Below are 13603 nucleotides of genomic sequence, written 5' to 3' on the forward strand. Positions count from 1 at the left end.
TATTATATATATATGGTATATATATATTTTTAAAGGTAAAATATGTATATATTTTAAAGGTAGTCAAAATGACTGATCAGGCCAAGCCATTGCCTGCAATGCTGGTATTCCATGTGGGTGCCTATTCAAATATCCTGGTTGCTCCACTTCTTGTCCAATTCCTTGCTAATGAACCTGGAAAATCAGTGGTCAATGGCCCAGGTATTAGGGCCCTTTCCACTGACATGAGAGGTGCTTGTCTTCAGCTCAACCCAAGCCATTGCAGCCATTTGAGAAGATGGATCTCTCTCTCTCTCTGTCTCTCTTCATTCTCTCTGACTCTGCCTTTCACATAAATAAATAAATTAAGTAAATAAATGAATAAATAAATATTTTAAGAAAATCAGTTGATAATTAGATAGCAGTTTCTCTAGCACAGGCTCAAAATGTCCAAAATGTTTTACACACACAGAAGAGATCCAGGCTATTTGTATTTGTGATTCTGCCTTCTTAACATGTGTTCGCCTTCCTTGTCACCGTAAGGAGGGTTATACAGTTGGCTCGTAAATGTTTTAGACTTCCAGGTATGGATGGGAATCCCAAAACAGTCATATGGCTGTGCCTGATGACAGAGGGGCTACGTAGGAGAGCACATAGGCGTTTGTTTTTTATTTATTTATTTTTATTTATTATTATTATTTTTTTTACAAAGTCAGATATACAGAGAGGAGGAGAGACAGAGAAGATCTTCCGTCCAATGATTCACTCCCCAAGTAAGCTGCAGTGGGCCGGTGCGTGCCAATCCGAAGCCGGGAACCAGGAACCTCTTCCGGGTCTCCCACGCGGGTGCAGGGTCCCAAAGCCTTGGGCCGTCCTCGACTGCTTTCCCAGACCACAAGCAGGGAGCTGGATGGGAAGTAGAGCTGCCAGGATTAGAACCGGCGCCCATATGGGATCCCGGGGCGTTCAAAGCGAGGACTTTAGCCACTAGGCCACTCTGCCAGGCCCCCCAAAAATTGTTTTTAAATAAATGTTACAGAAATACTTCTTAAGGATCTGCTTAAAATTCAGATAACAAGCTTTTCCAGACTGTTGTCCTTGAGCATGTTCTAGACTGAAAAGTAAAGTGCTGAGAGGATGTGAAACAAAGTAATGGAAAGAGGAATTGCATTTGAATTGTGAGAAACTAGACTTACTTCATGTTGAATTTCAGAGTTTTAGATGATTAGATAGTTCCTTCCTGTTTGGAGTTTCAATTAACAAGACGTGCTTTCTGGTAGTTTTTTGTTTTTTTAAGTCATTGTCTCATGTCAAGCCAATGGTATGGTTTTTAATAGTATGTTTTCAATTCTGCTTTTTCAACAGGGACATTTTTGAAGAGGATAATTATAGCCCTATTCCTATTGTCAGCGAAGAAGAGTATAAAATTGTCGTTAGTAAATTTCCCTTTCAAGATCCAGACCTCGAAAAGGTACAAGCTATTTTTTAATTTAAGAATTTTCTTAAAAACAAATTTGGTGTTTATTACTTTATAAAATAAATCTGAAACTAGAAGTCAAAATTTCTTCTTTTGTGTCTTGTGTTTGTGTGTGTTAAAAAATTCTAATTTGATAGTTTTTAAAGGTTGTGTTATTATCACAACTACTACTTTGATAAAGTTAAGAAGGGACTTTCCTGTAGATGCTAAAACTTTATTGTTCCAAATGTTAGGTAGATTCCTAGAGCAGGTAGTATTAATGTTAGGTAAATTCCACATTAGATAGAAGAATAAGTATTGAGTGTATTAAGTTCTAAGGAAAGAGTGGAAAACTCTTTAAAATGTTCAACACTGTAGAGGATCTGTTTTGCAGCTTTAAATTTAAAAAAAAATTTTTTTTCATTTATTTGTAAGGCAGAATGGCAGAGAGAGAAGAAAGAGAGAGAACAGGTCTTGGGCCATCCTCTGCTGCTTTCCCAGGTGAAGTGGCCAGGAGCCGAGTCAGAAGCAGAAGAACCCAGACTTGAACTGTTGCTCCAGTGTGGGAGTTGACATGATAGGCAGTGTGTAACTATTGCACCATAACTGCTGTGCCGCAATACTGGCCCCAGTTTTTAAATTAAAAAAAAAAAAAAAAGCTTACAAGTCCACTTTATTTTAAAGGCAGAGAGGCAGAAACAAGAGAAATCTTCCAGCTGTTGGTTCACCGCTGTAACACTATGGCTGAACTGGATCTTGGTCTCCCACATGTGTGAGAAGAACCCAAGTACTTGAGCTGTCACCTGCTGTCTCCGTAGGTGTGCAGTAACAGGAAGCTAGAAGCTGCCAGGACTCAGCCAGTCCATCTGATTTGGGATGCAGGCATCCCAAGCAAAATCTTAATCACTGTATAATATGACTACCTTTTGAGGCCTTTTAAAAGAAGTATATATCAGGCCTGGTGCAATAGCCTAGTAGCTAAAGTCCTTGCTTTGCATGCATCGGGATCCATATGGGTTTTGGTTTGTATCCTGGCTGCTGCACTTCCCTCCAGCTTCCTTTTTGTTGCCTGGAGAAGCAGTAGAGGATGGCCTAAAGCCTTGGAGCCCTGCACCCACATGGGAGATCCAGAAGAAGCTCCTTACTTTGAATCAGCTTAGCTCTGACTGTTCCTTAAGAACAAGAGATAAAGATTTTTTTAAATGTAATTGTGGGAAGACATTAGGCATACCAGTTCAACAGAACCGTTGAACAGAACAACAGTCTTGTTCTGGGTATTCTGCTTGAGACACCCTCATTCCAAATCGGGATGTCAGGATGAGAGTCCTGGCCCTGCTTCTGATTCTGTCTTCAGTTAGTGCACTATCTAGGAGGCAGCAGATGATGATGCCAGCAGGTGAGCCTCTGCTGTCCACATTGGAAACTGGAGTGAGTTCCTGCTCCTAGTGTCAGCCTGGCCCAGGTTGCCTGTTGTGGGCATTTGGAGAGTGAACCAGTAAACAGAAGATCTCCCTATCTCTTTTTCTCTCTTTCAGATAACATGAAAAATTAATTGAAATATTTTGAAAAAAGAAATGTAATTGGAAAAGTGGAAAGGTCGTAATAGTCCTTCAGAACAGTATTGGAGAGCTAAGTGAACAGTAATGGAGAGTTTAGCCTTTATTCCCTATGAGTTATGAAAAGCCACCAACAGATTCTAGACAATAAAGGCGTAATGCACTTTAGAAATACCTCTCTGGGACCAACATTGTAACAGGTGTGTTAAGCAACTGCTTACAACACTGGCATTCCTTACACTGCTTCACATCCCTGTTGTCCCATTTCCAATCCAGCTGCTTGCTAATGGTCTGGAGAAAGCAGTGGCAGATGGGCCAAGTGCCTGGGCTTCTACACCCATGTGGAAGACATGACTGAAACTCCTGGCTTTGGGCTGAACCATTCCTAGCCCTTGTCCTTTGGGGAATGAACCAGCAGACGGAAGAGCTTTGTCTTTCTGTTTCTCCTTCTCCAATTCTGCCTTTCAAATAAATAAAGAAGTCTTTTAAAACAAAACAAAACAAAAAACAAATAAAAGAAATACCTTTATAACATGTGGAAAATGGATTGAACCACACAGTAAGAGTGTGGTATGAAGAACTGGCTGGGGGAGTTTGCAGTTATGAGAGTGGTTAGTGACCTGTGGAAATTTTAGCCATAGAATTGTAAAAGAGGTTTAGGAAGTCAGAACAACAAGAGTTGGTGATTATTTGCATGTGAGGTACTTCTAAGAATTGCAGTAATATGAAAAACTATTGAGAGTCCACTGGATTTAACAACTAGGAATGACTTTGCTGAGGGTACTTTCACAGCTGTAACAACTGTTACATTGAAAGTAAAGACAAGTGCTCGCTTCGGCAGCACGTATGCTAAAATTGGAGCTATATGGAGATAAGCATGGCCGTGCGTGAAGATGACAGTACTTATTTTGGTAAAACTTTTGTAGACATTTTAGCTTTGTAGGGACTGTGAATTTTCTAAGGTTGGCTGATAAAACAGTTACTTAGTAAGTACTTATACATAACTGACTTAAACCAATGTGTGATTATATAGAGGTTGGAGAGCTGCTTTCTAAGGTATCATAGGAGTTCAGAATAAATGGGATGGGCCTGGCACAATAGCCTCTTGGCTAAATCCTCACCTTGAATGTGCCAGAATTCCATATGTGGACTGGTTCATGTCCTTGCTGCCCCACTTCCCATCCAGCTCTCTGGCCCAAAACCTTGGGACCCTGCACCTGCATGAGAGGCCCAGACGAGGCTCCTGGCTTCAGATCAGCTCATCTCTGGCTGTTGTGGCCACTTGGAGAGTGAACCAGCAGACAGAAGATCTTTCTCACTGAGTCTCCTTCTGTCTGTATATCTGCCTTTCCAATAAAAATAAATAAATCTAGTAATGTGATTTATTAAATAGGGGTAAATAGAAATATTAGATTTTCTTTAAAATGCAAAAATAATATAGAAGTATATGTTTTTGATGCAGGTACTAATTAAAATGTATAGTCAATTTAATTTTTATATATTTTAGGTGATTACATTCTTTGTCTAAAAATTTAAAAACCATGTTAATTTTCTGTTCCTACAGCAATCTTTCCCAAAGAAACTCCCCATGTCTCAATCAGTGCCTCAAATTTATATCCAAGTTAAAGAGTTTATTTATGCAAGCCTTAAATTTTCAGAATCACTTCACCGGAGGTATGTTATTAATTTACACATCATTACCAAAACTGTTTTTGTTAAATAGTAAAACTTAATTTTTGTGTGTCTGTGATAGATTATTATCTCATAAGAAAAACATATTTTACTAACAGTGTTAGCTTGCTATAAGTTAATTTTGTGTGTTTTTACTTTTGTTATGTAGATCTTAAAAATACAAGGCTAATAATAAGGTAGTAAAAATGTCCTTTATCTTTAAAAATATCCGTCTATTTTCTGTCATCTGTCTATTTATTTGAAAGAGAGAGAGAGATTGCTTCTCAGCCTTTTGGCTAAGATCAAGTGTGTGTGTGAGAGGGACATCTAGTCAGAGAGGAAGAAGTCCCCCATCCACTGGTTTATTCTTTGGATTCCTGTAATAGTTGGGACTGGGTTGGACCATAGCCAGGAGCCAAGAACTCAGTACAGATCTCTCACATGTGTAATCAGAATCTAGCGACCTGAGTCATCATTGGTTCCTCCCAGGATCTGTGTTGGTAGAAAGCTGGTACCAGGAGCTAGAACTGGATATGGAACCCAAGTACTCTGATGGGGGGATGCAGGTGCTGTTGCCACAGAATCCTGCCAGGGTAGTCACTTCTCCCATTGATTATCTTTTTCTGTAAGACTTATTTTTATTTATTTGAAAGTCAGAGTTAAGAGAGAGGAGAGAGGGGGCAATGACTCAATGGCTAAATCTTCACCTTGCATCTGCTGGGATCCCATGTGGGCGCCAGTTCATATCTGGGCTGCTCCATGTCCCATCCAGCCCCCTGCTTATGGCCTGGGAAAGCAGTAGAAGATGGCCCAAAGCCTTGAGACCATACATCCACGTGGGAAACCTGGAAGGAGCTTCTGGCTCCTGGCTTTGGATCCGCTCAGCGCTGGCTGTTGTGGCCATTTGGGGAGTGAACCAGCAGATAGGAGATCTTTCTGTCTTTGCTTCTCTCTGTAAATCTGATCTGCCTTTCCAATAAAAATAAATGAATCTTTAAAAAGAATTAAAGTTTCTGCTTTGATGAATTATAGTTTATTTAGTTATATCAAAAGATAACTTGGAATAAATTCTGTTGGTGAATTTTGTAATTTAGTTACCATGGGAAACTTAATAATATCAACCTTTGTTTTTAGCTCAACAGAAATAGATGATATGCTTAGAAAATCCACAAATCTGCTGTTGACCAGAACTTTGAGTAGCTGTTTACTGAACCTTATTAAAAAGCCTCATATTGGTTTAACTGAGGTAGGTTAAAAAGATGCATAAGCCAAATATTTTATATATGAAATAACAATTATAAATTAAATTATTGCTGAATGTTGTTCCATAATTTTAAAAGTAGCAAGCATCTGTGTAAATTTAAGGAATATGAGAGAAAAGGGTTTATCTGGGGAATAGTAGGTGAAAATGTGAGGACTTTATTTCGATTTTTGATTGCCTGATTTTATATAAAAAGTCAAACGTTCTCATTTTTAACTTGCTAAATGTTTACAATTTGAAAAATGCTCTAAAAAGTCATTTTAGAACTATATTAACATTTAGATATATTTTTGCAGCAGGCTTTTGAAATCAGATAAGCAGTTGTATCTTGCAGTAGTAGAATTAGCAAGTAATAGTTCTATTTTTAAAAATCACATGGTTTTGTTTATAACTTGTATTTATCCAAAATATTTTGTGTCTCCTAGTTAGTGCAAATAATCATAAACACAGCACACCTGGAACAAGCTTGTAAATACCTTGAAGACTTTATAACTAACATTACAAATATTTCTCAAGAAACTATTCATACCACGAGACTTTATGGACTTTCTACTTTTAAGGTATATAAAAATCTCACACAAAGTTTTTAATCACTGTAATAGAACTAAAACATTAAGTCAATTTTGTTATATGTGATTTTAGTATATTCCTGGAAGTTGGAAATTAGAGATAATCATTGTTAACAATAAAAGATAAGTATCAATCTTTTAAGCATTTTAAACATCTTATTAAAATGGGTAAAAGTATATTGTTTTTTCTCCAATGTGTTGTATTTTACTCATGTTTTGACAACTCATTGTGGTATTGAATTGGTCTAGGTGAACTCTCATTAGTGTTTCATAGTTTAATAATTATTTTAAATGATTTTTGAAAGCTAAAATGTAAGAAAAATTACATATGTGTAAAATTTACTTTTCATACTTCATTGGCTCTTGTGTGTAAAAAACAATTGCTGCTTATCATTGAAATTATACTTTTTTCTGGAAAATTGCTGTTTGTGTAAATATAGTATATGCGAAAAAATTAGTGATTGTTTTAAACAAAATGCAAGATTAAGTTTGTTTTTTCATAATTTATCTTTTTGTGTTGATTTGGAGTCATACAGATGAGACACTGTCATGATCTTAGTAATATAAATTTCTTTGTTGGGGATTTGTGCTACACCAAGATTAGCCACCACTTAGAGTGCTGGCACCAGTTCAAGTCCTAGTTGTTCCTCTTCCAATCCAGCTTCCTGCTAATGTGCCTGGCAAGCAGTGGAATATTACCCAAGTACTTGGTCCTCCACTACCCCATCAAAGACCTGTTTGGAGTTCCAAGTGCCTGACTTTGGCCTGATTCGGTCTTGGCTGTTGCAGCTATTGTATCTGTTAGGCTGCCACATAGAAAATTTCTTTCTGTCTTTCTCTAACTCTTTAATTCTACTGCTCAAATAAATAAATAAATAAATTTAAGAATCCCCTTTGACTGAACATTTTTTTTTTAATCCAAGGATGAAGCTCTTACTGATTTCCTTACCTATAAAATGGACTTGGTAGTTTTAAAAAGATATTTATTTATCTTGAAAGTCAGAGTTACAGACAGAGGGGAGGTGAGGACAGAAAGATCTTCCAACCACTGGTTCACTCCCTAATTGGCTGTAATAGCTGGAGCCAAACTGATCCAAAACCAGTAGCCAGAAATGTCTTCTGGGTCTCCCATATGGGTGCCAGTTAGTTGTTACTGTGAGGTGAGATGAGGTACTAAGGACTGAGTCTGTTTTGAATTCAGCAATGCAACTCCAAACTAGTTTTCCCGACAGTCTCTTAAATCATAATCAATAATTATCCGTTACAAATGTCTCACCAGCTACTTTAGCATATCTATGAAAGTATGAGAATGGTTACAGTAAAAGTGTTTCTTGCTGTTATGTTTTTAAAAATGAAGTGTAGTTAGTTTAAGGCAGCTGTGAGGATCAAAGCTTTGTATATTTTCTAATGATTATGTTTGTCAGGATTATAAAATCAGCAGAACCCTTACTCCTTGGAAAAACCCCTTTCAAGTGCTGGTTTTAAAACACGCTCCTGCTCAGAAGTGCCGTCTGAGGTTTGTCTTTCACACGGCATAGCCACTCACCCTCTGACTTCAATGTCTTTGCTCGTTATTACAACCTATGGTAAGCATTAATAAACCTGTTACAATTTTAAATACCTCTCCCAACCCCTGCCCAGTCTTTTAACATCCTGAGAAAAGTTTATCTTAACCTGGATAGTTGATATGAAAAATGCAACCTGCTGTTTTTGTAAGCTCAGAAAAGTAAATCATTCAACCAAGTGCTGGAGAGCAGCAGCTAAAGCTGTTTGTGTTCCTCCTTTGCTTTTCCCTAGTTACTCTACACACCTTTAGTATTTCTGAGCCAGTTTTATCATGACTCCACTAAACATGAAGTCCAGAAAACATATAATTACTTCATCTGACTATAAGATGTGAATGTGGTCTTCTCATTTTCTTCTTCCTTCAGAAAGTGTTTTGTGTTCCATAATGACTTCAAGATTTTTGAATATCTGATCCTTCCCGCCTTCTTAAACAAGGATTTATAAAAATTAATTTGATCAAGATGTAAAGAAAAGTGAAGGAATTGACTTCTTTCCCATTTTCTCAACCCCCTTCCTATTTTCTGTGTTAATTAAATTGTAGTATGGGCTATCTCTTCCTTCTTCCTTATTTTAGCAAGGATGGTGATTTTCAAAATACGTATAGCCACAAATTCCTTGATACTTTTCTCATTCAAAAATGGGGCTCTGAGGCCCTTTATCCTTGTTGGGGAAAACTTAAACTATTTTAACCAATGCATTACAGCGGAAATGTGACATTTCTCAGGGTAGGATACAAAAGGCAACGTACCTTCAACTGTCTTCTTTATTTAAAAAAAAAATATTTATTTTGAAAGAGTTACAGAGAGAGGAGAGAGACCTTCCATCTACTCGGATAGTCCAACAGCCAGTACTGGACATGGCCAAAGGCAGGAGCCAGGAGTTTCATTTGGGTCTCCCATGTGAGTGACAGGGGCTCAAACACCTGCGTCATCTTCCATTGCTTTTCCCAGGCCATTAGCAGGAAACTGATTGCAAGTGAAGCAGCCAGAACACCAACTGACACCTGAATGGGAGGGATGTCAGTGTTGGCAGGTGGCAGTTTAACGCCCTCTGCCATAAGCCTGACCTGGTCTTCCCCTTCTTCTGGGCTCATGGTATGAGACACACAGGCCTGAAGCTCTAGAGGTCTTTTTTCTATTTGTGCTGACTCAGTCACCCATTTACTTTCCTTGGAGAAGCTACAAATCTCTGTCTCTGCTTTTGTTTTTTCTTACCCTTTAAATGCAAAGCCTCAGCAACCATCCCATCTCCATCTCCTCTGTGCCAGTACAACTTAATTTTCCTTATTGAATCAGTAATTAGGCATGGTCTTCTGCGTTTTTTGTTTTGGACAGTTTCCACTTTTCTGCTTTTGTTTCTCCTGAGGATCTTCTTAGAGCTGTTAAGAACAAGTCAGGAATTAATACCTTGTGAAGTACCCTGTCACATAGATGAAAAAGGAAATGGTGAGACTGGAGAAGAAGGAAGAAGGAAGAATTGGTGTCTAGTTAAGCAGATCAGTGCAAGCAAATAAGCCAATGGCTTTATTCCTGGGCTTTGCATGAATGTTTAAAATAGTAGGCCAAAGACAAATATATGTGAAAATTAGAATTGTAAGAAAACTTGCTTTATTAACTGCTTTTATAGTTATTTATTAATGTTGTTTTGTCCCCTGTCAGGATGCTCGACATGCAGCGGAAGGAGAGATATATACCAAACTTAATCAGAAAATTGATGAATTTGTTCAGCTTGCTGATTATGACTGGACAATGTCTGAGCCAGATGGAAGAGCTAGTGGTTATTTAATGGATCTTATTAATTTTTTGAGAAGCATCTTTCAAGTGTTTACTCATTTGCCTGTAAGTATAAAATTAAAAAAAAAAGATTATAAATTTCCTTAATTTCAAAGTTTCGAGGGGGGCATTCCACACAACAGTTAAGATGTCAGTTGGGATACCCACATCCCATATTGGAGTCCCTGGGTACAAGTCCAGGTTTCTGCTAACGTGCATCATGGAAGGCAGCCATGATTGCCGAGGTCCTTGTGTCCCTGCCACCCACATGGAAGACCCACGTTGAATTCCTGGCTTCGGGCTTTGGTGTGGCCCAGCCTCAGCTGCTGTAGGCATTTTGGAGGAATTAGTAGGTGGAAGAGATATCTCTATCTTTGGCTACCTCCTTTCCAAAGAAAACTAAGGTAAATAATAAAATTTAAAAGTGAATTAGACACCTAAATAAAAAATTTAAAAATGATGTATATTAGAGAATTTAAATTGATGCTTATTTGTTTGTACTCATGTCCTAGTTTGCATATTTCCTTTTCCATTGTTACCAATTTTCAAATCAAGTTGCAGATTCATAACTTAGCCAGTTGTTTAATCTATTGTGCTTTTTTTTAAAGATTTATTTATTTTTATTGGAAAATCAGATTTTACGCAGAGGAGAGAATGATATTTCATCTGCTGGTTCACTACCTAAATGGCCACAGTGGCTGGAGCTAAGCTGATCTGAAGCCAGGAGCCTGGAGCTTCTTCTGGGTCTCCCACACGGGTGCAGGGTCCCAAGGCTTTGGGCCATGCTCGACTGCTTTCCCAGGCCACAAGCAGGGAACTAGAAGGGAAGTGAAGCAGCCAGGATACAAACCAGCACCCATATGGGATCCCAGAGTGTGCAAGGCGAGAACTTTAGTCACTAGGCTACCATGCTGGGCTCGATCTATTGTGCTTTTTAGCCAAAGTGATTACAACTCTCTTCCCACGAAAAACCCACATAAAAACCTAAATTTGACAGTGTAGACATAAATAGAAATAAAATAAACAATATAATTTAATATAATCAATGCCTTTTTCAATTAGAAAAGACCCAAAAAATGACTTAGTTGTTTGGGGTTACAATAGTTTCATTGATATGCTAATTTAGTATCTTTTATAAATCTTTTTTTTTAAAGAATTATTTATATGAAAAGCTGAGTTAGAGAGAGGGGGAGGCAAGAAAGAGAAAGAAACTTCCAAATCAAAGACGGACTCCCAATGAAGCTGTTAAATGTATCTTAACAATAGGCTGCTGGACTCTGCCACTGTTCATACCTGCCGTATCAGGATACTTAGGTAGCAGAATGATGGACTTAGGACTGTTTTTGAAGGACTACACAATTGTAATAATAAAGAAAATCAGTGGGGAAAGGGAATTTGTGAAGAAGGGGATTTGATTCATTGCTCAAAAAGCTGTAATGGCTGGATTGGGCAAGGCTGAAGCCAAGAACCTGAATTGCCACCCAGGTCTCCCAGGTGGCTGGCAGGGTTCTGATTACCTGGGTCAGCGTTTGCTGCTTTGCCAGGCACATTAGCATGGTGGTGAATAGAAAGCAGAACAGCCGGTACCCTGTACCCATAAAGGATGCTCCCATCACTGGTGATGGCTTAACGTGCTAAGCCACAGTAACTTCTTTATGTCTAGGGTCAGAGTCTCCTAACACTACCTAGATGATGCTAAATTTTGTTTTTTAATCTGCATGTCTCCTTTATTCCTGTTACAAAAACATTATCTATAGAAGATTTCGATCTACTTTGTTTACCTCTACTATTCAAGTTTGAAAGATTTAATTTTACTCAAGTAGAAGTAGAATCACATGATGAGTACTTAATATCTCACACCATTACATTAATGGATTTAACTGAATCAGGTGCTCTCTTCATTATCTCTCAGAAATAGTAACTCATATTTCCTACATGTTATTTCCCTGTTATGTTTTTGAGTAACTGGGTATGAGTCACTTCTCCCTCATGACTAGGTTCATTATCTAATCCAAAACTCATGTTTAATTCTCCCAGTTATGTGACCTTTCCATAGTAAGTTTAGATATTTTAGCCAAACCTAACTTTTTCGTCCAAAATTTTTTAGCCAAAATCAACTGTAAAAATTACAGTGTTAAAGACATAGTGAAAATTCTGAACCCAGCAACACAGAACACTCTCATAGGCCATTTTGAGAGAAGTCCTTAGGAAGCTACTGCTTTAGCTTCAGCATGACTTCCTTTGGTTGAAACAGCAATCTGGTAAGCAGCTCTAGCAGGAAAACCATCTGAAATAGTTCACAGATTTCATTGACAGTACCAAAGTCATTCATGCAGCCAAGAAAGCAGTTGTTTTGCCACATTAGTAACCACAGTTTGAAGCCTTTAAAATTTCACCCTTGATTATAAATTGCTTATCTTCTTCTACTAGGCCCTCCTAGCAAGCTGGCCACATGAAGGGACCATGCCTAGCTGTCCTGAAATGTAAGTGGTCCTGTTGCTGACCCAGCTAGACATTAGGGACCAGTGGCCCATGGGGCTTGCTTGATGTTGATTACCTTCCTGGTCAGAGATGACATGGCTAATCCTTTCGCCATGTGGGACCTTCAGGAGAAGCAACACTTTGAATTGTTCTTGGTCAGAGCTTAATTGGAAATAGAGGGCTTTTAGAAGGAAACAGTATGAGCATTTTAGTAGGAAGTCAGTGTATTAAATGAGAATTACAAGAGCCACCCTGTAACAAATAAAAATTGTAAATTAAGATAATAGCAGTGAACTCCTCCTTAGTCTATAGACTAAATATGTATGTATGCTCTTGTTGATATACATACATCTGCACACTTAAATGTATCTTACAATTTCACTCCTTAATAAGGACATTGATGAAAGAGACTAGATCATTACTCTAGGCTTAATGAGCAGGGTACCATCTTAAATAGGAAAATTCAAGTGTACCATCTGACAGTTTTACTACCAGGTTGCAACAGATATTTCATGTTTAGAAAGTTACTTGCGTTTTTGCACATAGAGGTGGCAAAATTCTAAAAATTCAAGTGGCATCATTCCTTTGAAATGAAGGAAGAAAAGGGACTAAAAGGATAGTGATTTTTGAATTGAAATTATGTTACCTTGAACAGAAAAAGAGGGCAAAAGAAACTCACATATTTGAAGAGAAAAAAAAGAAATTTTAGAGAAAGATGTTGGAGTCAGAAGTTTCCATGAAAGCCTTGATCTGGTGGCACCAAAGAGCCTCTGGTTTTGTTTCTTCCCTGTGTGGAGGGGGAACAGTAATGGAGAATGGCGAGAGTGGAAATACAAGATTCTTGTAGAACAGATAGAGATAACAGAGAAACAGCAAGCTAGATGTAGACTTAAACAAAAAAAACTTGGGAGGTTCTATAATTCAAAAATCAAAGTGACTGCACTTTGCAGAGTGAAGTCCCAGATAAAGAGCATGATCACAGCAATACTGCACACGTCAGACTGAGGGCTCTGTAAGAAACCTGTCAAGTTGTGTTAAATCTTTCTCTTCTGGAACCAATGCTAGATTGACAGTATGGATATTAAAAGCCCCTGTCCATTCTTTGGAAGCAAGAGGGGAATGGTTGGTAAAAGTTTACTGTAGCAATCTGTGAGAACTTATGCTTCATTCTGAATATTTCTGAATGTCATATAGAATGTTCTTCCTGTATAAAAAATGGTTATGTATTTTGTTCTGTTTTGTTTTAGTTTGTAAGTACTAAAGAAAATTCATAGAAAGATAGAATTAAAATA

The 13603-nt window shown here is 37.9% G+C and overlaps 1 protein-coding gene across 6 annotated transcripts in view; it reads left to right on the top strand.

The window, feature by feature from the left end:
- Positions 1–13603, top strand: part of EXOC6 (exocyst complex component 6) — a 146644-nt gene that overhangs the window by 77804 nt on the left and 55237 nt on the right. For 5 of the 6 annotated variants that reach the window (XM_058671949.1, XM_004583528.4, XM_058671945.1 and 2 more), the window contains 5 exons: positions 1345–1450; positions 4556–4665; positions 5797–5908; positions 6349–6483; positions 9717–9896. In XM_058671949.1, coding sequence (XP_058527932.1) covers positions 1345–1450; positions 4556–4665; positions 5797–5908; positions 6349–6483; positions 9717–9896 — 643 coding nt within the window. Of the gene's footprint in view, positions 1–1344; positions 1451–4555; positions 4666–5796; positions 5909–6348; positions 6484–9716; positions 9897–12260; positions 12705–13603 lie in introns of those variants that run through there. The other variant, XM_058671947.1, reaches the window with a different exon arrangement.

The sequence above is a fragment of the Ochotona princeps genome, chromosome 13 (assembly GCF_030435755.1).
Source record: "Ochotona princeps isolate mOchPri1 chromosome 13, mOchPri1.hap1, whole genome shotgun sequence".
In the NCBI taxonomy this organism is placed as follows: Eukaryota; Metazoa; Chordata; class Mammalia; order Lagomorpha; family Ochotonidae; genus Ochotona; species Ochotona princeps.